Genomic DNA, 26,054 nt, shown 5'->3' with positions numbered 1-26,054 from the left:
TGCCGTGATGTCATTATGTAGATGACGCGTGTGTGGAGGAAAACAGAAGCGAGATTGCATTCTGCAACCCAGATGCTCTGTCTCACAGTGATGACATCATGGCTGTAGCATGTGTCTGGCGCTGGGCCTCTGACAAGCTGTCTGAGACTAATGTGCAGAGAGAGCCGTTAACGGGTGTGTGTTAATGTGGCGCATGTGTGCACAAGTGCGTAAGTGCATGCACAAGTGTATGCACAGGTTTGTGTGTGCTGTGCCTGCATGTGTGTGTATGCTGTTCTCTTCAGTAGTTGAGTGGTGTGTTTCTGTGTCTCTAGCACATTGATTCAGTAAAGCATCAGTCAAGCTCTTACGTCAGGGTGAGTGGCCTGTCACAGTCCTATACACCCTGCCAGTAAGTAGCATGGGAGGGGTGAAAAGCTGTCTGACTCATGACTGACCTCTCCTTTGGGGGTACTCTTGTATGTTTTGAACTGTTTTCATCCAAACCTCAGGTCTACTCTGCTGCTACTCTAACCACCACCTCTCTGTCAGACCCTCACTCACATTCCCTCACTCCCTTTGTCTGGTGCCACAGTGGAACACAGAGAGTTAAGGACCCACAGGGATTCATCAGTCCTCATGACTCATTTGTACAACTTCAGTCAGAAAATGCTCCATACAGACAAGTTAATAACAGCTGAAATGGAGCAATATTTAGTTAACGTTTTAGTTGTAAGGCGTACAATCACACACACACACACACACACACACAACAGTGCAGTGGAAAGGCTGAGTTGACAGCTTGGTGAGGTCAGTATGATGATGGGCTCATTAAAGGGGATGTGGACCAGGTTAGAGTGTCGTTGGTATAAAATGTAACAGGATCGTGACACAGTGCCTTTAATTACACACCAGTCTGAGATTGATCTGTCCTCATCCTCCTCTTCCTCCTCCTTCACACACGCACACAGTAGTCTGTGATTAAGCTCTCCTTTTCCTCATCCTCCTCTTGCTTCTCTCTCTCTCTCTCACATACACACACACACGCACTGGAAAGAGTGACACCTAACCCCAACTTGACTTCTGACCCATTCTTCCCCTTCCCTCTCTCCTCTGTCTTACCTTTCACCTTTTCCACCTTCCCTCTCTCCTCCTTCCCTCTCTCCCTCTCTCCTCCTTCCCTCTCTCCTCCTTCCCTCTCTCCTCCTTTCCTCTCTCCTCTCTCCTCCTGCCCTCTCTCTTCTCTCCTCCTTCCCTCTCTCTTCTCTCCTCCTTCCCTCTCTCCTCTCTCCTCCTTCCCTCTCTCCTCTCTCCTCCTTCCCTCTCTCCTCTCTCCTCCCTCCCTGCTCTCTCCTCCTTCCCTCTCTCCTCCCTCCCTCTCTCCTCCTTCCCTCTCTGCTCTCTCCTCCTTCCCTCTCTCCTCCTTCCCTCTCTCTCCTCCTTCCCTCTCTCCTCCCTCCCTCTCTCCTCCCTCCCTCTCTCCTCCTTCCCTCTCTCCTCCTTCCCTCTCTCCTCCCTCCCTCTCTGCTCTCTCCTCCTTCCCTCTCTCCTCCTTCCCTCTCTGCTCTCTCCTCCCTCCCTCTCTCCTCCCTCCCTCTCTGCTCTCTCCCTCTCTCCTCTCTCCTCCTTCCCTCTCTGCTCTCTTCTCCTTCCCTCTCTGCTCTCTCCCTCTCTCCTCTCTCCTCCTTCCCTCTCTGCTCTCTTCTCCTTCCCTCTCTGCTCTCTCCCTCTCTTCTCCTTCCCTCTCTGCTCTCTCCCTCTCTCCTCCCTCCCTCCCTCTCTCCTCTCTCCTCCCTCCCTCTCTCCTCCTTCCCTCTCTGCTCTCTCCTCCTTCCCTCTCTCCTCCCTCCCTCTCTCCTCCTTCCCTCTCTGCTCTCTCCTCCTTCCCTCTCTCCTCCTTCCCTCTCTCCTCTCTCCTCTCTCCCTCTCTCCTCTCTCCCTCTCTCCTCTCTCCTCCTTCCCTCTCTCCTCCCTCCCTCTCTCCTCTCTCTCTCTCTCTCTCTCTCCTCCTTTCCTCTCTCCTCCTTCCCTCTCTCCTCCTCCCCTCTGCTCTCTCCTCCCTCCCTCTCTCCTCCTTCCCTCTCTCTCCTCTCTTCTCCTTCCCTCTCTCCTCCTTCCCTCTCTGCTCTCTCCTCCTTCCCTCTCTCCCTCTCTCCTCCTTCCCTCTCTCTCCTCCTTCCTCTCTCTCCTCCCTCCCTCTCTCCTCCCTCCCTCTCTCCTCTCTCCTCCCTCCCTCTCTCCTCCCTCCCTCTCTGCTCTCTCCCTCTCTCCTCTCTCCTCCTTCCCTCTCTCCTCCTTCCCTCTCTGCTCTCGCCTCCTTCCCTCTCTCCCTCTCTCCTCTCTCCTCCTTCCCTCTCTCCTCCTTCCCTCTCTCCTCTCTCCCTCTCTCCTCCTCCTTCCCTCTCTCCTCCCTCCCTCTCTCCATATTTTCACCCCATTCTCCCAGTTAAGTAGGGTGTTTATCCTCTCTCAGCCCCCATTGCCCATTCTGTATAGGGAAATAAGCCACACTTCCATTGGAATACCACTCTTTAGAAATAGCACACTCTGCTCTTCTGAGATTAGAGTCCCCATCCCTGTAGAGATTGTTATTGAAATGAGCTGAAGCAGCCAGGGGCTTATGAGGTCAGTGTTTTTGAGGGGTCACACATTTTAACACCCCCCACCTCCCAGTCCTCATCAAGTCCCATTGGTGGCGAATGAGGTGACAGTGGAAGGACAAGGTGACAGTACTTACCATGTAAAGCACTTAGTTGTGATTAGCTGTGATCTGTAATAACAGTTCTGGGCGTCACTCAGGTGTTTCTGTTCTATATGTAGGGAGGGAAAACAGGTTCCCAACATGTCCCTCACAGCTCTGACCGAGTTCAGCTGGCCTGGCATCAACAGCACTCTGTTTACTGTCTACTGGTCAGACTGCTGAGTCACTGGAGGAGAGAGGGAGGAAAAGGGGGGATAGAGGGAGGTAGGAGGAGGGAGGTTGGAAAGGTAGAGACGTGCAGTGATCAGTAGTAATCATAGCCTCAAGTCTAGAATGGTGGGAGGGAGGTGACTGAAGGGGAGGTGGTGGGAGGGAGATGACTGAAGGGGAGGTGGTGGGAGGAGATGACTGAAGGGGAGGTGGTGGGAGGGAGGTGACTGAAGGGGAGGTGGTGGGAGGGAGGTGACTGAAGGGGGTGGTGCGAGGGAGGTGACTGAAGGGAGGTGGTGGGAGGGGATGACTGAAGGGGAGGTGGTGGGAGGGGATGACTGAAGGGGAGGTGGTGGGAGGGGATGACTGAAGGGGAGGTGGTGGGAGGAGGTGACTGAAGGGGGTGGTGGGAGGGAGGTGACTGAAGGGAGGTAGTGGGAGGGAGATGACTGAAGGGGAGATGGTGGGAGGGAGGTGACTGAAGGGGAGGTAGTGGGAGGGAGATGACTGAAGGGGAGATGGTGGGAGGAGGTGACTGAAGGGGGTGGTGGGAGGAGGTGACTGAAGGGGGGGGTGGGAGGGAGGTGACTGAATGGGGAGGTGGTGGGAGGGAGGTGACTGAATGGGGGTGGTGGGAGGGAGGTGACTGAAGGGAGGTGGTGGGAGGAGGTGACTGAAGGGAGATGGTGGGATTTGGAGGGAGGGGGGGGGGGTGGCAGTTTGGAGGGTAATGGGAGGTGAGTGAATGGAGGGGGGAGGGGAGGTAGAGGTGAGCATTCAGCCGACTGTGATTCACCCTCTCTCAAGCCAGACATACCACACCCCCATCGCTGCAGGCAACAGGCTGGGCCTACACTGGGCCTCTCTTCCTCTCCCAGTCTCACCCTGTCTCTCTCAAATCAATTCAAGGGCTTTATTGGCATGGGAAACATGTTAACATTGCCAAAGCAAGTGAAATAGATAATAAACAAAAGTGAAATAAACAATCAAAATGAACACTCTCTGTCTCTCGCTTTGTTTCTCTCACACACTGTTTTGTACATATTCTTCCATCCTCCGGCCCAGGCTACACTATTGACTCACCCTCCTTCCTGCTCTGTGTATCTCCCCTCTTCTCCTTCAGTTTGTGGTGTGGCAGTTTCATCATGCTAAGCCCACAGTCATTTGGCTTTTTATTTGTTCTTATTTTGAACTATCTGCTGCTGAATCATTGTGTTTGTGTGGCACGCCCTTACATCACTCCTGGCCCAAAATAGACAAGACCGCCAAAGCTTAGGGGTGTATATCCGCAGAACGGATCTTTCTCTCACACACTGTCGTCTGCTTCTCTATCTCACAAACACATACGCACACACTCTCTATCGCAGGGTGTGTTGCACAAAGAGCTGTTTCTCTCTCTCTCTCTCTCTCTGTGTGTGTGTGTGTGTGTGTGTGTGTGTGCCAGCCTTGTTGTTTGTCCTTAGGCTTTATATGGAGACAGTCATGACTCTGAAACCTAGTCAGTCTGTCTGTCTGGCTGCTAGATGCCCAAGAGACCCGCCTGTTTACTGCCCACACACACACACCCCCACCGTCACCCACACACAGGGGAGAGGGGTGAATGAACTCTCATACCACTCTGAATAATATCCAGACACCATATCAACTCTCTCTCTGTCCAGTTAGAAGGAAGTTATCCCTTGTTCCATTTCCAGTAATCCTTTTTTAAAGACTCCAGTAAACAAACAATATTCCTGCTGATGTCGTCTTTACCAACCAGAGGAATGTACTGGTGACGGCATTTCACTGTGCTACTTACTGAATGACTAGCAGAGAGATGTGGGGTAAAGGCATCGCTCTGTGTGGTTTCACTAAAACTGACTATGATTAGGGTTGGTGGCTGCAATTATGTCTCTCTGTGTATGTGTGCGTGTCTGTGTGTGTGCGTGTGCGTGTGCGTGTACATGTCTTCTAGTGAAGTGAAAAGCTGAGACATGGTTTTTAGGGAAGATTCTCTCTCTCTGGGGTCCAGGGTTTGGATGGGTCTGACTGTTCCTTCTTACCGATCATTTGGAGAACAATGGTGGCCACACATCCTGTCTCCTCCTCTACTCACCATCCCTCGCTCTCTCTTCTCCTCCTCTAGACAGAACCGAAACGTTATGCTGTAATGTACTACACAGCATTGTACTGTATCTTTAAAATGTGCGAATGGTTTTAGTGAAAGACCGGGGTATAGCGAGGGGGAGAGACCAAGAGCGAGGGGGAGAGACCAAGAGCGAGGGGGAGAGACCAAGAGCGAGGGGGAGAGACCAAGAGCGAGGGGGAGAGACCAAGAGCGAGGGGGAGAGACCAAGAGCGAGGGGCAGAGACCAAGAGCGAGGGGCAGAGACCAAGAGCGAGGGGCAGAGACCAAGAGCGAGGGGGAGAGACCAAGAGCGAGGGGGAGAGACCAAGAGCGAGGGGGAGAGACCAAGAGCGAGGGGGAGAGACCAAGAGCGAGGGGCAGAGGGGGAGAGAGAAGGAGAGAGAGTGGGGGAGAGAAGGAGAAGAGAGAGAGAGAGAGTGGGGGAGAGAGAAGGAGCGAGGGAAAGAGAGTGGGGGAGCGAGGGAAAGAGTGGGGGAGAGAGAAGGAGAGCGAGAGTGGGGGAGAGAGAAGGAGAGCGAGGGTGGGGGAGAGAGTGGGGGAGAGAAGGAGGAAAAAGGAGAAAGGAGACATAACAGCAGAGCAGCAGGTATTGACTTATGACATACTTCAGAAGACGCAATATTTTTTCCCCACACACACACACACACACACACACACACACTACCCCGTGGGTTGCCAGACATCTGGAATGGGGTTAGAAAACGCTGAATGAAAGAATCTTTAAATCACACTCGATTGGTTGTGTGACCCCGGCCATGGGCCAATCAAAACAGCCCTAGCAGGGTTATCTGTCTCTGAATGATTGTCTAATGGACGGTTTTACTGCCCGCTAGGCCTCACTGCATCTCAGCCCCCGGTGTGTGTGTCTGTGTGTGTGTTTCTCTCTGGACATCCTGCAGTGGTTTTCTACCATGTGAAGTCACACTTCTCTCCATCTGTGTGTTCAGGTCAAGAAAATATTTAGGGCCTCGAAAGGATGGTATTAAATATTATCATAATATATCATATATTTTTCAAGGTGTTTGTTTTGACAGAGGTGGTGTGCTTTCACACCTCAGGAAATGAGTATTGGTGGCACTGCTCAGAGTAAAATATACGAAGAGGTGCACGTTGGACAGCCAAGATCAACGCTGGTCTGAGTTAAAGGAGGAACAGTAGAGGGTTTGTAGGCTGTAAACACACCAAGGTTGTGTGTGTGTGTGTGTGTGTGTGTGTGTAGCCTACATTTGAGACTGTGAGGAGAGAGAACCAGGCCATTTCAGCCCCTCTGTCCACATGAATCATATATGCATCACAGTCATGAGTGACATATGAATGCAGGGTGCACCTAGCAATGTGCAGCTGCCAGTGGTAGACCATGAAGTACCAATTGTCCTTGGTGAATGATTTGAATAGATTCTTAATGTTCTTTGAATTTGACCTGGACAAACTGAAGGCCTATTTTCTATGGGGATTCTCTGTAATGATGTGGTGTCCAAGACGCGTTTCTCCCACCAACTTGTTCTTGTTTATTCATGTCAGTGAGAGGAGAGGAGAGGAGAGGAGAGGAGAGGAGAGGAGAGGAGAGGAGAGGAGAGGAGAGGAGAGGAGAGGAGAGGAGAGGAGAGGAGATTAGCGTAGAGTGTCTGTCTGTGGGTTGTCGTCTAAGCATCTAGACGAGCCGGGTCAGAAGTCATCATAATACACATGGCCCTTCCCAGGAGCCATTGGGGTCTGCTGTATCAATGACTACGTTTCCTATGTGTCCCGCTATTACAACGAAAGCAACTATTGTAAATGTTTTTATTTTCTTTCTTTGTTCCTGTCCTCAGGTCAGCCCCAGGCTCGATCCACCCACATCAACCCTGCCCAACCCTGCCTAACACAGCCAACCAGCCAGCCACGAGCCGGAGCCAAGCTTCACACACACGGCCCCAACTGCACGCACGCCCCTCACACCAACGGAGTGAGGAACGGAGGCCCCTGTGATCGGCCTGCCCCTGGCTCCCTCCCTAAAGCAGCCTCTTCCTCCTCCTCGTCGGGGATGAAGAACTCCAAGAAGCTCCAGTCCAACCCCTCCATCACCTCTCAGAGCAGCAAGAGGAGCAAGAGCTCCTCCAAGAGCAACAGCTCCCAGATACCTACAGAGGTACAGGAAGGTGAGTTGCTACCTGATCTAGTCTATCTCACTGTATCCTGCACTTCCTCCCTCCTCCTATGTCTCATCTCCTATTATTCTCCATCCCGTCTCCCCCATCCTCTCCCAAACAGTATGCATTCCCAACCAACTTAGCAGGCCAAATAAAGATGAATAACTCCCCGTCTCCCCCATCCTCTCCCAAACAGTATGCATTCCCAACCAACTTAGCAGGCCAAATAAAGATGAATAACTCCCCGTCTCCCCATCCTCTCCCAAACAGTATGCATTCCCAACCAACTTAGCAGGCCAAATAAAGATGAATAACTCCCCGTCTCCCCCATCCTCTCCCAAACAGTATGCATTCCCAACCAACTTAGCAGGCCAAATAAAGATGAATAACTCCCCGTCTCCCCCATCCTCTCCCAAACAGTATGCATTCCCAACCAACTTAGCAGGCCAAATAAAGATGAATAACTCCCCGTCTCCCCATCCTCTCCCAAACAGTATGCATTCCCAACCAACTTAGCAGGCCAAATAAAGATGAATAACTCCCCGTCTCCCCCATCCTCTCCCAAACAGTATGCATTCCCAACCAACTTAGCAGGCCAAATAAAGATGAATAACTCCCCGTCTCTCCCTCAGACTGTTGTGTTCACTGTATCCTGGCCTGTCTGTTCTGTGAGTTCCTGACTCTGTGTAACATCGTGTTGGACTGTGCCACCTGTGGTTCGTGTGCGGGGGACGACTCGGCGTGCTTCTGCTGCTGCTGCGCCTCGGAGGAGTGCGGCGACTGTGAGCTGCCGTGTGACATGGACTGTGGGATCATCGACGCGTGCTGCGAGTCTGCAGACTGCCTGGAGATCTGTATGGAGTGCTGTGGCCTCTGTTTCTCCTCCTGAGCCTCCCAAACTGCAGTGGGTGATATCTCTCTGTCTCACACAGACAAAGCCCAGGCTCAGTAGACAGGGTAGTGGAGGGGCAGGGTCATTGGCCAATATTGAGGACATATTGAGAGTTGCCATTGGTCCATGTAAGGACATATCATTGGCTTTGACCAAGATCAAGTGCTGGCATTGGTCAATGTTGTGGACAATCCATTGGAATTGACCAATCAAAGGACATGGACTACTCTTTGGCTTGTCCTGCTCACCTCTTCTGTGTTGCCTGTTAGTTTAAGGACAATTATGGATATCTCCCATTGCTATGCAGATGTGTATACACCATGCTAGCTGTGCTCCATCGATGGTTCTGAACGGCTTCTCTCTCTGGACTTCCTTTGGACCCTCAGTGATCTGTCTCAGTGAGCTGTCTCTTCTTACAGCAGAACCCCCTGTCTCCAGAGGCTCAGCAGCACAATGAATGGATCTCTCCATGCATGAAAATGACCTCGCAGGCAAATGAGAAAATGGCTCCATTTAACAGGATTTCAGTGTTTCTGTAGATAAGACAGCAGAGTAATAGGAAAATGGTCGCTCAGATCGGAGCACAACCCTAGTTTGTCCTTGGCAAGGTTAAAGGCTTCCAGTTTTAGTGCTAACCGTTTTTCTCAGAGTGCACGGTCCTGTGTGGAGGTTGTGTCTACTGTAGATGACTAGGACTGGGAGTAGGGGGCTTGGCTACAAACCAATGGAAACGCGTCAACACTAACTACGTTTCCATCCAAAGTTTATGCGAGTGAAGTCATACCGTATTAACAAATTATTAACAAAAATCAGGATAGCTGTGAAGATTTGTAAAAGAAAATACAAAAATGCCGACATGGTGGGATCTTTTTGTGCCGGTAAAATGTATTATGCGAGAAATGGTGAAGTGATGATCGACACTTGACTGCCATTTGACAAGTACAAATGTTCTCCCTCTTATCCATAATAACCGTATCATGTAGACGAGCCTACCTGCACGGTATCTGAGAGCTGGTGGCCGGAGCTCATCTGCCAAGACCAGAGTTATTTAACACAGCAGTTTATGTGACTAAACTATTGGAGTTGAAAATGCAATGGAAACACTTTAGATTTACTTTAGATGTTAGATTTGGATTTATATTTGGTACATGAAAACTGGAGCGGAAAAGTACATTTTGTGTCACTGCTTTATCAGGCACTGATTTATATGCGCATATTTTCTTTATGCAAATTCTAGAATATTTGCATGAACATCTGTCTCTAATTGGATGGAAACCTAGCTACTGCTACAAACATTTTGTTCCATAGCCAGCATTAGCACACCTGATTCAGCTAATCAAGATTTTCTGGTTAGTTGATGAGTTGAATAGTGCTGGGCTGAAACCAAAGTCTGCAGTGTTCGTAGGGGCGTTGTTGACCGACCAAACAATCGACACATCCTCCATCTGACTCAAACATGTGAAAGGAGAGCTCGTCTTTCATCTTTCTCTAACTGTCTATATGTCTGGCTGTAAACGGATTACAGATGGTTACGAACTGATAGACTGGAAGAGATCATTCAAACTCTCAATGCTTTTACCTGATCTGCTCATTCTCTTGTACTGTACAGTATGTCGACGGAAGGCCTCTGCTTTACTCCAGGCCTGGATTGTCTCTCCTTGCAACAAAAATTCTATTAATCCATCTTATTTTGTGTAGATTTTAGTTTAGATATTTGCATTTCTCTTCCCATGTGAAATCACATTTCTATGTTATCAGTTCCAACGTCTCTCGCTGCAAAGCAGTCGTTCTTCAAAATGTCATTTAGAATATCTGCGGATATTATGCTAAGTATGATCCATATGCTAGCATTTTGAATGGTAAGTATATTAGTTTTATCATAATAGAATAGATCCTGCACACTCCAACACATACCCTTTTCTGCCCAGCAACTCCTGAGATATAATGTATTTTTCTACTAAGATTATGTTTGTATATTTTATACCCAGTGGGTCCTGATTGCCCTCAGCAAAAACTGTGTTGTTCCTCTTATGACTTTGGGGTCTATTCAATCTGAAACTCTGAAGCGCTACAGATTCAGCTCTATGCATTTTAAGGTCATTTCTGATTGGTCCACATTTGCAGCGTTTACCGTGAATGTAGTCAATCACGCTGTAGAGCTGAACTTCCGCCATGCAGATTGAATAGGGCCCTTTGTCTCTCAGAAACACCAAAGCAAATCAAAGAGTTTGCTGTTGCTGAATCTTTATATCCTATATTCTGTGGAAGGTTTTAAACTTGGTTGTAGGCTATGGCTAATCAAACTAGCCAATTGCTTGATTCCAAAGACTACAGACTTTACAGATAGATAATCTGTATTGTATTACTGGGTGTAACTAGTAATGAAAGACATGCCTTATTGGGAATACTAGGACTCTCTGATGAAAGAGCTAACTGCACATCTACATGGAGATTCAGGTAAGATTGAAAAGATGTATTAAAGTTTTATTCCAGATTACAAATGATGTAGAGAGAGGTGTCATATTGTACATCCAAGTCATTGTTGAGTAAAGCCCTGGAAATATGCCTGGTCTTAACAATGTAGACTGTTTTTAATGGAAAATAAAACTGGAAATCAGAAGTGGGAATTTGAGAGATACAGGTGAAGTCGGTAGTTTACATTCACTTATGTTGGAGTCATTAAAACTCGTTTCTTCAACCACTCCACAAATTTCTTGTTAACAAACTATAGTTTTGGCAAGTCGGTTAGGACATCTACTTTGTGCATGACACAAGTAATTTTTCCAACAATTGGTTACAGACAGATTATTTCACTTATAATTCACTATATCACAATTCCAGTGTGTCAGTAGTTTACATCCACTAAATTGACTGTCCCTTTAAACAGCTTGGGAAATTCCAGAAAATGATGTCATGGTTTTAGAAGCTTCTGATAGGCTAATTGACATAATTTGTGTCAATTGGAGGTGTACCTGTGGATGTATTTCAAGGCCTATCTTCAAACTCAGTGCCTCTTTGCTTGACATCATGGGAAAATCAAAAGAAATCAGCCAAGATCTCAGAAAAAGGTTCATCCTTGGGAGCAATTTCCAAACGCCTGAAGGTACCACGTTCATCTGTACAAACAATAGTACGCAAGTACAAACACCATGGGACCACACAGCCGTCATACCGCTCAGGAAGGAGATGCATTCTGTCTCCTAGAGATTAACGTACTTTGGTGCAAAATGTGCAAATCAATCCCAGAACAACAGCAAAGGACCTTGTGAAGATGCTGGAGGAAACAGGTACAAAAGTATCTATATCCACAGTAAAACGAGTCCTATATCGACATAACCTGAAAGGCCGCTCAGCAAGGAAGAAGCCACTGCTCCAAAACCGCCAGAAAAAAGTCAGACTACGGTTTGCAACTGCACATGGGGACAAAGATTGTACTTTTTGGAGAAATGTCCTCTGGTCTGATGAAACATAAATAGAACTGTTTGGCCATAATGACCATCGTTAATGTTTGGAGGAAAAAGGGGGAGGCTTGCAAGCAGAAGAACAGCATCCCAACCGTGAAGCATGGGGGTGGCAGCATCATGTTGTGGCAGTGCTTTGCTGCAGGAGAGACTGGTGCACTTCACAAAATAGATGGCATTATGAGGAAGTTTTACTTTTTGTGGATATATTGAAGCAACACCAAGACATCCATCAGGAAGTTAAAGCTTGGTCGCAAATGGGTCTTCCAAATAGACAATGACCCCAAGCATACTTCCAAAGTTGTGGCAAAATGGTTTAAGGACAACAAAGTCAAGGTATTGGAGTGGCCATCAATCCTATAGAATATTTGTGGGCAGAACTGAAAAAGCATGTGCCAGCAAGGAGGCCTACAAACCTGACTCGGTTACACCAGCTCTGTCAGGAGGAATGGGCCAAAATTCACCCAACTTATTGTGGGAAGCTTGTGGAAGGCTACCGGAGATGTTTGACCCAAGTTAAACCATTTAAAGGCAATACACTCAATTAGTTTTTGGTAGCATGTACTTCTGACCCACTGGGAATGTGATGAAAGAAATAAAAGCTGAAATAAATCATTCTCTCTACTATTATTCTGACATTTCACATAATTAAAATAAAGTGGTGATCCTAACTGATCTAAAACAGAGATTTTTTACTAGGATTAAATGTCAGGAATTGTGAAAAACTGAGTTTACATGTATTTGGCTAAGGTGTATGTAAACTTCCGACGTCAACTGTATACGTATAGGAAGCCGTAATAATGTTTGTTGTTTTGGATGCACTCTGGATCAAACAGTATCTAATGTAGTCAAATTGTGGTGTTAACTCTTAAATAGTTAGGATAGAACTGGAACATAATCAACTTGATACTGCCCGAGTGAACAGTGACATTTTGCATTCCCTGACAGTGCAAGGTTCCGCTCCACTACAATCTCTCTCTGAGTTTTTCCTTTTTCATGTCTTGTCTCGTGAAATGGGCCGTGAGACATCTCATGGGTGTCAAGATGAAACCTTAGCTTGCTCTGGTGAAAGTAGTTGATACAAGCATTATGTCCAATACGTGTTTAGTGTTTACCCAGGACCATGTGTAATAAAATGACCGTGTTAGAAGTGAAACGGTGTCTATATTTTTGTCATCAGGCACCAATGCAGACTGGTCTTTCCTCTATGTATCTACCATGATGTCCATATTTACTGAAATGCCTCTTCTCTGAACAGACTAAGGGCTCTATTCCGTCTGTATCGCTGAAGTGTAACAGATTGCACCATAGAAATGTAAAAGTCATTTCTGATTGAGCCGACATACGCAGCTTTTACCATGAATACAGTCTCCATTTAACACTGGAACATTGCCTTTAAGATTCAATCATGTTGTATTGAGTAACACTTTATTTTGATAGGACCTAAATAGAGTATCTGCAGTCATGGCCAAAAGTTTTGAGAATGACACAATTATTAATTTCCACAAAGTTTGCTGCTTCAGTGTCTTTAGATATTATTGTCAGATGTTACTATGGAATACTGAAGGATAATTACAAGCATTTCATAAGTGTCAAAGGCTTTTAGTGACAATTACATGAAGTTGATGCAAAGAGTCAATATTTGCAGTGTTGACCCTTCTTTTTCAAGACCTCTGCAATCTGACCTGGCATGTTGCCAATTAACTTCTGGGCCACATCCTGACTGATGGCAGCCCATTCTTGCATAATCAATGCTTGGAGTTTGTCAGAATTTCTGGGTTTTTGATTGTCTACCCGCCTCTTGAGGATTGACCACAAGTTCTCAATGGAATTAAGGTCTGGGGAGTTTCCTGGCTATGGACCCAAAATATCAATGTTTTGTTCCCCCGGCCACTTAGTTATTACTTTTGCCTTATGGCAAGGTCCTCCATCATGCTGGAAAAGGCATTGTTCGTCACCAAACTGTTCCTGGATGGTTGGGAGAAGTTACTCTCGGAGGATGTGTTGGTACCATTCTTTATTCACAACAGTTGAGCCACTCTTCTTGAAGTTCTTGATGATCCGATAAATGGTTGATTTAGGTGCAATCTTACTGGCAGCAATATCCTTGCATGTAAAGCCCTTTTTGTGCAAAGAAATGATGACAGCACGCGTTTCGTTGCAGGTAACCATGGTTGACAGAGGAAAAACAATGATTCCAAGCACCACCCTCCTTTTGAAGCTTCCAGTCTGTTATTCAAACTCAATCAGCATGACAGAGTGATCTCCAGCCTTGTCCTCATCAACACTCACACCTGTGTTAACTAGAGAATCACTGACATGATGTCAGCTGGTCCTTTTGTGGCAGGGCTGAAATGCATGGCAAAGAGGGACTTTAATTAATTGCAATTCATCTGATCACTCTTCATAACATTCTGGAGTATATGCAAATTGCCATCATACAAACTGAGGCAGCAGACTTTGTGAAAATTAATATTAGTGTCATTCTCAAAACTTTTGGCCACGACTGTAGAGTCCTGAAGGGAGTTATTGGCACCCTTGATGAAGATGAGCAAAAAAAGACTGTTCTGATGTATTGAATGCTGAAACGTTCATCTTTTAACCTTGCTTAAATTAAACATATTTTTTTATGGTGAGCATCTGTTTTTGGTGAGCATCTCAATTCACGTTGGTTGAGCACCCTCTACGTCTTTCCAAAACAGACTCAAATAAATAATACAAATAATGAGCTATATTGTATGGGGAAAAAAAGGAAATTATATTATTTTATACTAATGCAATTGCTCAAAAATATTTTGTTTAACAAGTTTTGAAAAATATATATCCTCAAAAAGATAGCTGTCAATTGTCACCCCTGTTTTCAATACTCTGGTACCCTCCCCTTGAGGATAACGGCACTGAGCCTTTTTCTAAAATGTTTTATAAGATAGGAGAACACATTGGGAGGGATCTTAGACCATTCCGCCGTCCAGAATTCCTCCTAATGTGTTCTCCAATCTCATGATTTAAAAACAAAATGCCCAGTGTCTTTATTCTCACAAGGGGAGGTTAATGGAGTATTGAAACAGGGGTGCCAATAATCTTAACATCTTTCTTTTTTAAATGATTACTTCATCTTGTTTTCCCCATAACCATGTCTTTGCACTGTTCTGTTCACCTCCCTCCTCCCCCTTCCTTGTCTTTGCACTGTTCTGTTCACCTCCCTCCTCCCCCTTCCTTGTCTTTGTGGAGAAAACAGATCAACAACTGGGCTCATGCAGAACAGACCACAGTCGTTGAGTAGGAATGCCTGTTTGGGCCAATGCATCAATATGTGGAGAAACGCTGGGACATTTTTCTGTTAGAAAGTGAGAGGGGATCTCACTCTGTTCTCCTCTTTTTAATCCCATCTCTCATGCTTCTCTCTCTACCTCTAACCCCCTCTGTATACTATACCCACATAGATACTCACAGATGTGAACAGACGAGTCGTGTGTGTGTGTGTGCGTGCGTGTGTGTGTACAGTATGCGTTGGCAATACCCCAGCCTGTCCATCCCACTGTCCCTGTGTAGAGTTCAGAGATAACTGGGCCAGTGTTTGAGTGTCTAGCCTCAGGGCCACAAGCAGCACTGGATGCCAGCCCTGCAGGTCTCACAGAGAAACCATTCATACTGGGCCTCAGATGGGGAGGAGAGAAAGAGAGAGAACATCTCGACATCTGCAACTGTTTTGGAGGAAGCCATTTCCCTTTCTTAGTACATACAGTTGCAGTCACACACACGCATACACACAGTCTTTCTCACATACACATACAGTCACACACATCATAAATGACACACACACACCTCTAGAGATGTTCCATGCACACAGCAGGCGCAGGGGACAAGTGGCTATTGAATATTAACCATGAAATTACAGCGGCTGCATTCTAATAGAGGTGAGAGGGTCACAGGCTGTGATGAAAATCAGAAATGAATACCCCTGACATGAAGAGCGACTCGCCTTTGTCTTCTGTAAATTCATCTCTCCCTTTTTCTCCAGGAGTCAGGGAGACGAGGAGCATCTACTCTGTGTTTTATTAATGTGCGGGTCAATGGAATGCAACGATGGCCAGAGAGTGCACACATACAATACGGTTAGACACTGTGGTGATGCTGTGCTTTGGAGAAGAACACAGCCCCTTATTTTCATCTTGATGTTCACGTAGAGGGCCTTTATGGCAATGTAATCCGGTTCGGGTGGGTCGTGGAATGGTTTGATGTATTGAAATCTATGCTCTTCATCAGACAGCTTTTTGAGCTAGTGGTTGAAGTGGGACAGTCTTGAGTGGTGCGGAGAGCTCCCTAGAACCCGCAACTTTTCTAGAATACTGACTCTATAAAAATAGTCAAATTAAATTGAGTACTGTCACCTTTTTAATTCCACTTCAAGCACTGTTAAAGCTGTTAATAAACTTCTACTTTCGATAAATGCCTTGACATTTCATCTGACTCTTAAAGTGCTTTTTTTGTTCTCAAAATTGTGGGTAGATGCTGCTGTTCTTTTTACATCGGACTGAATATTCTCTACAATGATTGGCTCTCTGTCTGAGGCATATACTATTAGTGCTTTAAGCTTGTATCCAAACCATACCAGTATTATAGAACACACATGCCAGTGGTGGTACGTGCCGTTCAAGATTAGGGAGGCCGATTATTATTATTTTTCATGAGCATGGCCTTTCTATTAAATTCACCCGACTCAATGTAACACCGATAGGTTTAGGCTATTACATGATACTCTAATTTTCCCTTTACCCATCATGAGGTTGCTACAACCTACCCTACAAATGAAATTATATAACGTAGTATTTAACAGGTCGAATGACAAATTGGAGTAATCAAGGTGACACAGTGACACATTCAATACCACTTTGCACACTATTGCCTGCATCTAGCTGATCTGGGGTGTAATCATTAGTCCAAACAGTTGCACATTTTTTTATTTGCAACTAAAACTAGTTTCTATTGGACAAACTAAGATAGCTCCCTGTTTCGTTCGTTTTGCTTCCGTTTAAGAAATATTTTCAAACAGAATCGGCAGAATGAATAAACCCCTGATCATCGCACACACAGTTCACCTTCATAGCAGCCACAGCATCATAACTTGGCTTGTTGTATAATTCCTTCTCGCATCTACGTGCTCTCCTCTTCTCACTTTTCCCCTTCGCGTGTGGACTTCAGTGCACAACACAATAGCTGTCTGTGACCAGGCACAAAAACCTCTCCAAGCCAAACCTTCATACCATGACCGCTAACCAATATATACAGCCTACACCGTTGTCACCATATTAACGTTATAGTGATGAAACTAGAACTTAGAATGTGTAAGTAAACTACATATCTATTGGTACAATCACACAGGACAGTGTACAGCAAGCAGTTTAGCAGTTACACTGGCAGGCCCCTGTGGCTATAAATTAATAAAACCAAATGCTTACCTTGACTTGGAAGAGTTGCAGTGTTGGATAGCCTTAGCCCAAATCAAAATCAAATGTTATTTGTCACATACACATGGTTAGCAGATGTTAATGCGAGTGTAGCGAAATGCTACACTACCTAACATAAATAGTGTTTCTCTCTGCTTGAGTCAGGTTGTTGAGTAGGCTAAATAAGCTGCATTAGCTGGCTCTCTGGCTCTCTCTTTCTCTCTCGCTGCTTGTCCTTCATTACATGTTTTGTTGTTGTTGTTAAACTGTTCAACTATTGTCTTTGAGTCAACTACTCACCACATTCTATACACTGCAGTGCTAGCTAGCTGTAGCTTATTCTTTCAGTACTAGATTAACTCTCTGATCCTTTGATTGGATGGACAACATGTCAGTTCATGCTGCAAGAGCTCCGATAGTTTGGAGGACATCCTCCGGAAGTTGCCATAATTACTGTGTAAGTCTATGGAAGTGGGTGAGAACCACGAGCCTCCTAGGTTTCGTATTGAAGTCAATGTACCCAGAGGAGGATGGAAAATAGCTGTCCTCTGGCTACTCCATGGTGCTACGCTAGAGGGTGTTGTTGAGCCTACGGTAGACCTTCATTGCAAAAGTGTGTTTTAATCAGATATTTGGTGGGGTGAATATATTTAGTATAGTTTTATCTAAAAAGGATAACTTTAAATGTTTAACTTTTTAATTTTTCTGAAATTCTTGAGTAGGATGGTCCTCCCCTGAGAAGCCTTCACTGACACACACACACACACACACACACACACAGCAAGAGGGAGATGGAGAGAGCAAGAAAGCGATTATAGGATGGTGTATAAGTGGACATTTAAGATAAGACAAAGCATGTGTGTGGACTGAGAACAGATGGTTGTTTGATGTAAACAACAGGACCATGACTGCTGTGGACCCATGTGTCTTTAGTTCTCAGCTCTGCATCTGCCTAGTCATCCTCACAGGCTGCATACACACAGAAACCATTCAAACAGTCCAAAGTCATTCACCAATATGCTTTCAAAGCCATCCCACTGGGCTCATATGTCAATTCAACGTCTATTACACGTTGTTTCAACGTCATTTAGTTCAAATGACATGGAAACAATATTGATTCAACCAGTGTGTGCCTAGTGGGATGGCTCAACCTCTGATAAACTAGGTGACATTTAGAGACCCCCTTTCTGTTTTAAAAGTGTCTTCATTATTGTGCCTATATTTCAAAGTACATTTTAAGGTATTGGTATTATATTGTACAGTAATCTCAACACAAACCCTAGCCATAACCCTAACCCTAATCATTAGGATTTGTTAAAAATACAACACTGATCCTGGAGCAATTCCAAGGCCTAACCTCCTATGTTCTCCAGTCATGTGCTGCAGTGATAGTATTGTATTGTCACACCTCAGAACTGCAATTAAAAACTGGGCTGGAATCTATCTGTTCGTTTATCAATAGATTGATTATGTGACAGTTCGTCTCACTCCAGGGACATTAGGATAGCTAGATTAATCTCACTGTCAGACGTCTATAAGGAAGATATATGATGATTACACACCACAGAACAGAGGGGGAATAACAGTGGAGGTGCAATGAGGTAATCACACAGAAATACAATTAATAGAGCTGACATTCCCATCCAAACCAGCCATCTTTGCTGGAATGCTTTAAAATGATGGCTCACGATGCTTTGTCCTTCTCAGTGTTACAAATACACAAGTGGCTAATTCTATTGTCCCACTATATTAGATGGACCATGAACAACACAAATGTGTCTGTCCCCGGTAGAACACTTTTTGGTTCCATGTAGAACCCTTTGTGGAAAGGGTTCTACCTGGAACCAAGATTTCTTAAAAGGGTTCTACTATAGGGACAGCCAAATGACTGTTTTAGGTTCTAGATAGCACCTTTCATTTGTTCTAATTATTACACTTCTATGCATAACCACCACCACCACTGGTATATGATGGTGTGGGGCCCGCTTGATGATGTAAAATAAGGCTCCCATATGCCAGATATAAGCTGCCTTCTATCCTAAACTTGGTCTCTTTCCCCTCCTAGCTCTGCTCCACCCACTCACTAGGGCCTATGCGGCTTCCGTGAGACCCGAGCAGAAACAAACGGCTGACTCATGCCAATTTCTTTTCTCCCTGCTACAGTAGAGAACAGGCCGAGGACGGGAGCCTGCTGGGTTGTGGTCTCCTCAGTAGTCTTACTGGCACACAAAACAGTAACTGGATACACAGACATTTTTGTGCCGACTCCAAGCTTGTCTTCTTGCCATAATTTTGGATTAGTTAAACATGGATACATGTTGTAAAACAGTGCAGTGCATTGTTAGAGAGGAGAACATATAATGAATATACTGTGCAATGAGCATATTATACAGTATAATGAACGATGGTGATGTCGATTTTGACAGTTATTTACATGTTATTCATTTATTCATTGGGGCGGCAGGGTAGCCTGGTGGTTAGAGCGTTGGACTAGAAACCGAACGGTTGCAAGTTTGAATCCCCGAGCTGACAAGGTAAAAATCTGTCGTGCTGCCCCTGAACGAGGCAGTTAACCCACTGTTCCTAGGCCGTCATTGAAAATAAGAATTGTTCTTAACTGACTTGCCTGGTTAAATAGAAATTGCACCCACACTGCTCACTGCTCACGAGCGTCTGCGAAGCCAGGCGCAAAATAGAACTTGATTCTATTTGTGACGCTCAATGCGCTGCAAGTCCTGCCTCCCATTTCCTCATTGGTTTTTAGTGTTGGGACGAGGTGTCGCCCCCACAATAGTATGGCATTGGTTGAAGCTCAATGTTAAATTCAAATCTCCCTACAACATGTTACACAATTCAATATCATTACATATTAGCAGAATCTTTATTAATACAACTAACCGAAAAGACAGGCTAAGAATGGACAGAGAGAGATAGGTCTATGTGCTCATCTTATAATATCTATCCAATGCCAAATCAGTGGAACTTGTTTGCAACAATTGGCAAATAATTAAATCTGAGATGTCATTAGGAATCTGAGCATGGTACTTTCAAAAGTTAGGCCTACCTTTCCACCCCAGACAGTAGACCTACCTTTCCACCCCAGACAGTAGACCTACCTTTCCACCCCAGACAGTAGACCTACCTTTCCACCCCAGACAGTAGGCCTACCTTTCCACCCCAGACAGTAGACCTACCTTTCCACCCCAGACAGTAGACCTACCTTTCCACCCCAGACAGTAGACCTACCTTTCTACCCCAGACAGTAGACCTACCTTTCTACCCCAGACAGTAGACCTACCTTTCCACCCCAGACAGTAGACCTACCTTTCCACCCCAGACAGTAGACCTACCTTTCCACCCTAGACAGTAGACCTACCTTTCCACCCCAGACAGTAGACCTACCTTTCCACCCCAGACAGTAGACCTACCTTTCAACCCCAGACAGTAGGCCTACCTTTCTACCCCAGACAGTAGGCATACCTTTCCACCCCAGACAGTAGACCTACCTTTCCACCCCAGACAGTAGACCTACCTTTCCACCCCAGACAGTAGACCTACCTTTCAACCCCAGACAGTAGGCCTACCTTTCTACCCCAGACAGTAGGCCTACCTTTCTACCCCAGACAGTAGGCCTACCTTTCTACCCCAGACAGTAGGCCTACCTTTCTACCCCAGACAGTAGACCTACCTTTCCACCCCAGACAGTAGACCTACCTTTCCACCCCAGACAGTAGACCTACCTTTCCACCCTAGACAGTAGACCTACCTTTCCACCCCAGACAGTAGACCTACCTTTCCACCCCAGACAGTAGACCTACCTTTCAACCCCAGACAGTAGGCCTACCTTTCTACCCCAGACAGTAGGCATACCTTTCCACCCCAGACAGTAGACCTACCTTTCCACCCCAGACAGTAGACCTACCTTTCCACCCCAGACAGTAGACCTACCTTTCAACCCCAGACAGTAGGCCTACCTTTCTACCCCAGACAGTAGGCCTACCTTTCTACCCCAGACAGTAGGCCTACCTTTCTACCCCAGACAGTAGGCCTACCTTTCTACCCCAGACAGTAGGCCCACCTTTCCACCCCAGACAGTAGACCCACCTTTCCACCCCAGACAGTAGACCTCCCCTTTCTACCCCAGACAGTAGACCTCCCCTTCTATCCCAGACAGTAGACCTACCCGTCTACCCCAGACAGTAGGCCTACCTTTCTACCCCAGACAGTAGGCCTACCTTTCTACCCCAGACAGTAGGCCTACCTTTCTACCCCAGACAGTAGGCCTACCTTTCTACCCCAGACAGTAGGCCTACCTTTCTACCCCAGACAGTAGGCCTACCTTTCTACCCCAGACAGTAGGTCTACCTTTCTACCCCAGACAGTAGGCCTACCTTTCCACCCCAGACAGTAGACGTACCTTTCCACACCAGACAGTAGGCCAACCTTTCCACCCCAGACAGTAGGCCTACCTTTCCACCCCAGACAGTAGACCTACCTTTCCACCCCAGACAGAATAGACTTACCTTTCTACCCCAGACAGGAGGCATACCTTTCTACCCCAGACAGGAGGCATACCTTTCTACCCCAGACAGGAGGCATACCTTTCTACCCCAGACAGGAGGCATACCTTTCTACCCCAGACAGGAGGCATACCTTTCTACCCCAGACAGGAGGCATACCTTTCTACCCCAGACAGGAGGCATACCTTTCTACCCCAGACAGGAGGCATACCTTTCTACCCCAGACAGGAGGCATACCTTTCTACCCCAGACAGGAGGCATACCTTTCTACCCCAGACAGGAGGCATACCTTTCTACCCCAGACAGGAGGCATACCTTTCTACCCCAGACAGGAGGCATACCTTTCTACCCCAGACAGGAGGCATACCTTTCTACCCCAGACAGGAGGCATACCTTTCTACCCCAGACAGGAGGCATACCTTTCTACCCCAGACAGGAGGCATACCTTTCTACCCCAGACAGGAGGCATACCTTTCTACCCCAGACAGGAGGCATACCTTTCTACCCCAGACAGGAGGCCTACCTTTCTACCCTATACAGTAGGCCTACCTTTCTACCCTAGACAGTAGGCCTACCTTTCTACCCTAGACAGTAGGCCTACCTTTCTACCCTAGACAGTAGGCCTACCTTTCTACCCCAGACAGTAGGCCTACCTTTCTACCCCAGACAGTAGGCCTACCTTTCTACCCCAGACAGTAGGCCTACCTTTCTACCCCAGACAGAGGAGGCCTGTTTCCCTAAAAGCTGTCTGGGTTTAAACATCTTCTATTGTACAGAAAGTGAATAGCTTAATCAATTGATAGTGACAGAATTAGATGACTTCATAAGCAAAGTCAATTGTTGGTCTCCTCGGCTATAGGTTGTAGCTCAGCTTCTGAATGTCAAAGAAACTAAACAATGATATCCCATATGCACTTTTCTTTAATGAAAAGTCTATGGCAGGTCTACTCATACTACTTTCATTTGAGTCCTGGTTTTAATGTAGCCTACCTCAGTGTCAGTGAAAGGCTGTTATTTAAAGAGTGTTATGGTGGCTAGATTTGGTCGACAATTTGCCTACTTGAATTTGCCTACTTTCAGCACCATAAGCTGCCCATTTCTGATTGATTGTGCCACGACTGCTGCTTCAAGTTTCAGCACCACAATGGAAGTTACTCAAATCTGGCTTATTGTGAGATCAATAACTTTGATATATACATCATGGGCAGGAAACATTTAGTTTTTATTCAAATGAATTATAGTAGTAGCAAGCTATCAAAGTTGACCTCCGTTCCTCCTCATCTTCATGCTCTACTTTCTCAAACTGAACAGGCTATAGGCTAGTCCACGCTCAACATATTGCATTTTTTAGACTAGGCTTAATAAAATAAAAACACCTAAAGAATTCTTTGACTCCCCTCCTGAACTGCCACTTTAGGCCTACACAGCACAGAATTGGTTAGGCAGCATAAAATAAGAGCAGAGCAGGCCGGGGCTCAGGGTTGGAATATCCATTGCAGACTAGTTTTATTTACAGTGCCTTCGGAAAGTATTCAGAGCCCTTGACTTTCCACATTTTGTTGTGGTACAGCCTTATTCTACAATTGATTCAATTGATGTTTTCCCTCATCAATCTACACACAATACCCATAATGACAAAGCAAAAACAGGTTTTTAGACACTTTACTTAGTACTTTGTTGAAGCACCTTTGGCAGCAATTACAGCATTGAGTCTTCTTGGATATGACGCTGCAAGCTTGGCACACCTGTATTTGGGGAGTTTCTCCCATTCTTCTCTGCAGATCCTCTCAAGCTCTGTCAGGATGGATGGGGAGTGTTGCTGCACAGCTATTTTCAGGTCTCTCCAGATGTTCGATCGGGTTCCAGTCCGGGCTTCGGCTGGACCACTCAATGACATTCAGAGACTTGTCCCAAAGCCACTCCTGCATTGTCTTGGCTGTGTGCTTAGGATCGTTGTCATGTTGGAAGGTGAACCTTCACCCCAGTCGAGGTCCTGAGCGTTCTGGAGCAGGTTTTCATCAAGGATCTCTCTGTACTTTGCGCCATTCATCTTTGCCTTGAGCCTGACTAGTCTCACAGTCCCTGCCTCTGAACAACATCCCCACAGCATGATGCTGCCACCACCATGCTTCACCTTAAGGATGGTGCCAGGTTTCCTCCAGAAGTGACGCTTGGCATTCAGGCCAAAGAGTTCAATCTAGGTTTCATAGGTGCCTTTTGCAAACTCCAAGCGGGCTGTCATGTGGCTTTTACTGAGGAGTGGCTTCCGTCTGGCCACTCTACCATAAAGGCCTGATTGGTAGTGCTGCAGAGATGGTTGTCCTTCTGGAAGGTTCTCCCATTTCCACAGAGGAACTCTGGAGCTCTGTCAGAGTGACCATCGGGTTCTTGGTCATCTCCCTGACCAATGACCTTCTCCCCCGATTTCTCAGTTTGGCCCGCGGCCAACTCTAGGAAGAGTCTTGGTGGTTCCAAACTTCTTCCACTTAAGAATGACTGAGGTCACTGTGTTCTTGGGGACCTTCAATGCTTCAGACATTTTCTGTGCCTCGACACAATCCTGTCTCGTTGCTCTACGGACAATTGCTTCAACCTCATGGCCTGGTCTTTGCTCTGACATGCACTGTCAACTGTGGGACCTTATATAGACAGGTGTGTTCCTTTCCAAATCATGTCCAATCAATTGAATTTACCACAGGTGGACTCCATTCAAGTTGTCGAAACATCTCAAGGATGATCAATGGAAACAGGATGCACCTGAGCTCAATTTCAAGTGTCATAGCAAAGGGTCTGAATACTTATGTAAATAAAGTATTTGTTTTGTTATAAATTTGCCAAAATGTTTAAAAACCTATTTTCCATGAGTCATTATGGGGTATTTTGTGTAGAGTTCTGAGATTTTATATATTTAATCTATTTTGGAATAAGGCTGTAACGTAACAAAATGTGGAAAAAGTCAAGGGGTCTGAATACGTTCCGAAGGCACTGTTCACCATCCCAGCAGCTATCGTAGATTTATAACTATTAATAATATATCTAATACTGTATTTCGCCTATATACGGTAGCAATTAATTCTGAAACACTGAGAAATAGACATTTCATCAATTAGAAATTACATGACCCGCCTCCCGGGTGGCGCAGTGGTTAAGGGCGCTGTACTGCAGCGCCAGCTGTGCCATCAGAGTCACTGGGTTCGCGCACAGGCTCTGTCGTAACCGGCCGCGACCGGGAGGTCCGTGGGGCGACGCACAATTGGCCTAGCGTCGCCCGGGTTAGGGAGGGCTTGGTCGGTAGGGGTGTCCTTGTCTCATCGCGCACCAGCGACTCCTGTGGCGGCCTGGGCGCAGTGTGCGCTAGCCAAGGTGGCCGGGTGCACGGTGTTTCCTCCGGCGCATTGGTGCGGCTGGCTTCCGGGTTGGATGCGCACTGTGTTAAGAAGAAGTGCGGCTTGGTTGGGTTGTGTATCGGAGAACGCATGACTTTCAACCTTCGTCTCTCCCGAGCCCGTACGGGAGTTGTAGCGATGAGACAAGATAGTAGCTACTACAACAATTGGATACCACGAAATTGGGGAGAAAAAGGGGTAAAAAAAAAAAATTACATGACCCGACACTGGACTAAGAAAAAAATACCCTTAAATTAAATTGAAAAAGCATGACCCTCCCCCATTTTCCTCCAGGTACCCATTCTGCAAATTTGGATCCATCCCTTACAGGACTGATGACTCCCAGGCTATGTGATGCAGACCAAGAACACAGGCTGAGCAATCAGCAATATTGTAGTAATGACAAAGCGAGGATGTGGATGAAATTGTTTTAAAAAATATATCACAGAATGCATCCATGTTTTTTTCTGTTTATCATTCAATGCCTGTTCTTGTAAATGTTTACATAACCAAATACAATTACATGCTGAGCAAACAATGGAATGGAAAATAAATTATTACAATGTACAGAAAGCCCACAGTCTACTTCTGCGCTCAGGTTCCTATAACACATTGACTTCTGAGGGTTCCCAATCTTACAATATGTTTGAGGGGACCACATCGACATTTTAATTGTTACTGGAGTCCTCATAAGCACCACTGAAATACGAACCATGTCTGTGCTCTAGCAAGCCACCATGTCCTCCTCTTGGCTATAACCTATATTACAGTATACACATTCTGTTACAGTAACACTGGTGTTATTGTTTCTGAGAATACACGCTAGCTAGTAAGTTTGTGCTACATACACATCAACAGTGGAATATCTGGATGAAGTAGGATAATACTAAGTAAATAACAAGGAACATACATGTACTTCTACTGTATACATTGTAAGATGTTTATTGATAGCCAATGCATTTGGTACAAAGTATGAGTTGACCAAGTCACATCCTAACCTGCTCATCAAAACAATGTTTAAGAAGTTGGGCTATTCTATTAGTAGCTAGCTATAAAATAATTGGCCCACATTCTAGATAGTGTCCATCACTGATAAAGGTAATAGTTGCATTCCTTGGCTCCCTACAAAAAGATTTAGGGCCAAAAAGCGTTATATTGGTTGTGACCCCACTTTCCAAGGGTGCCTCCTGTGGAGTTGGGA

At 45.9% G+C, this 26,054-nt stretch overlaps 1 protein-coding gene across 4 annotated transcripts in view; it reads left to right on the top strand.

Annotated features, from left to right (window-relative positions):
• Positions 1-25,770, top strand: part of LOC115119487 (myoD family inhibitor-like) — a 77,431-nt gene extending 51,661 nt beyond the window's left edge. For 3 of the 4 annotated variants that reach the window (XM_065001864.1, XM_065001862.1, XM_065001863.1), the window contains exons 4-5: positions 6,830-7,156; positions 7,780-12,656. In XM_065001864.1, the coding sequence (XP_064857936.1) occupies positions 6,830-7,156; positions 7,780-8,036 (584 nt within the window). In that variant the 3' untranslated portion in view covers positions 8,037-12,656. Of the gene's footprint in view, positions 1-6,829; positions 7,157-7,779; positions 12,657-25,147 lie in introns of those variants that run through there. The other variant, XM_065001865.1, reaches the window with a different exon arrangement.
• The last annotated feature ends 284 nt before the right edge of the window (positions 25,771-26,054 follow it).

This window comes from Oncorhynchus nerka, linkage group LG15, assembly GCF_034236695.1.
Source record: "Oncorhynchus nerka isolate Pitt River linkage group LG15, Oner_Uvic_2.0, whole genome shotgun sequence".
NCBI classification, from domain to species: Eukaryota; Metazoa; Chordata; class Actinopteri; order Salmoniformes; family Salmonidae; genus Oncorhynchus; species Oncorhynchus nerka.
The sequence above is the reverse complement of the archived record's forward strand: the minus strand, read 5'-3'. Positions and strand labels throughout refer to the sequence as shown.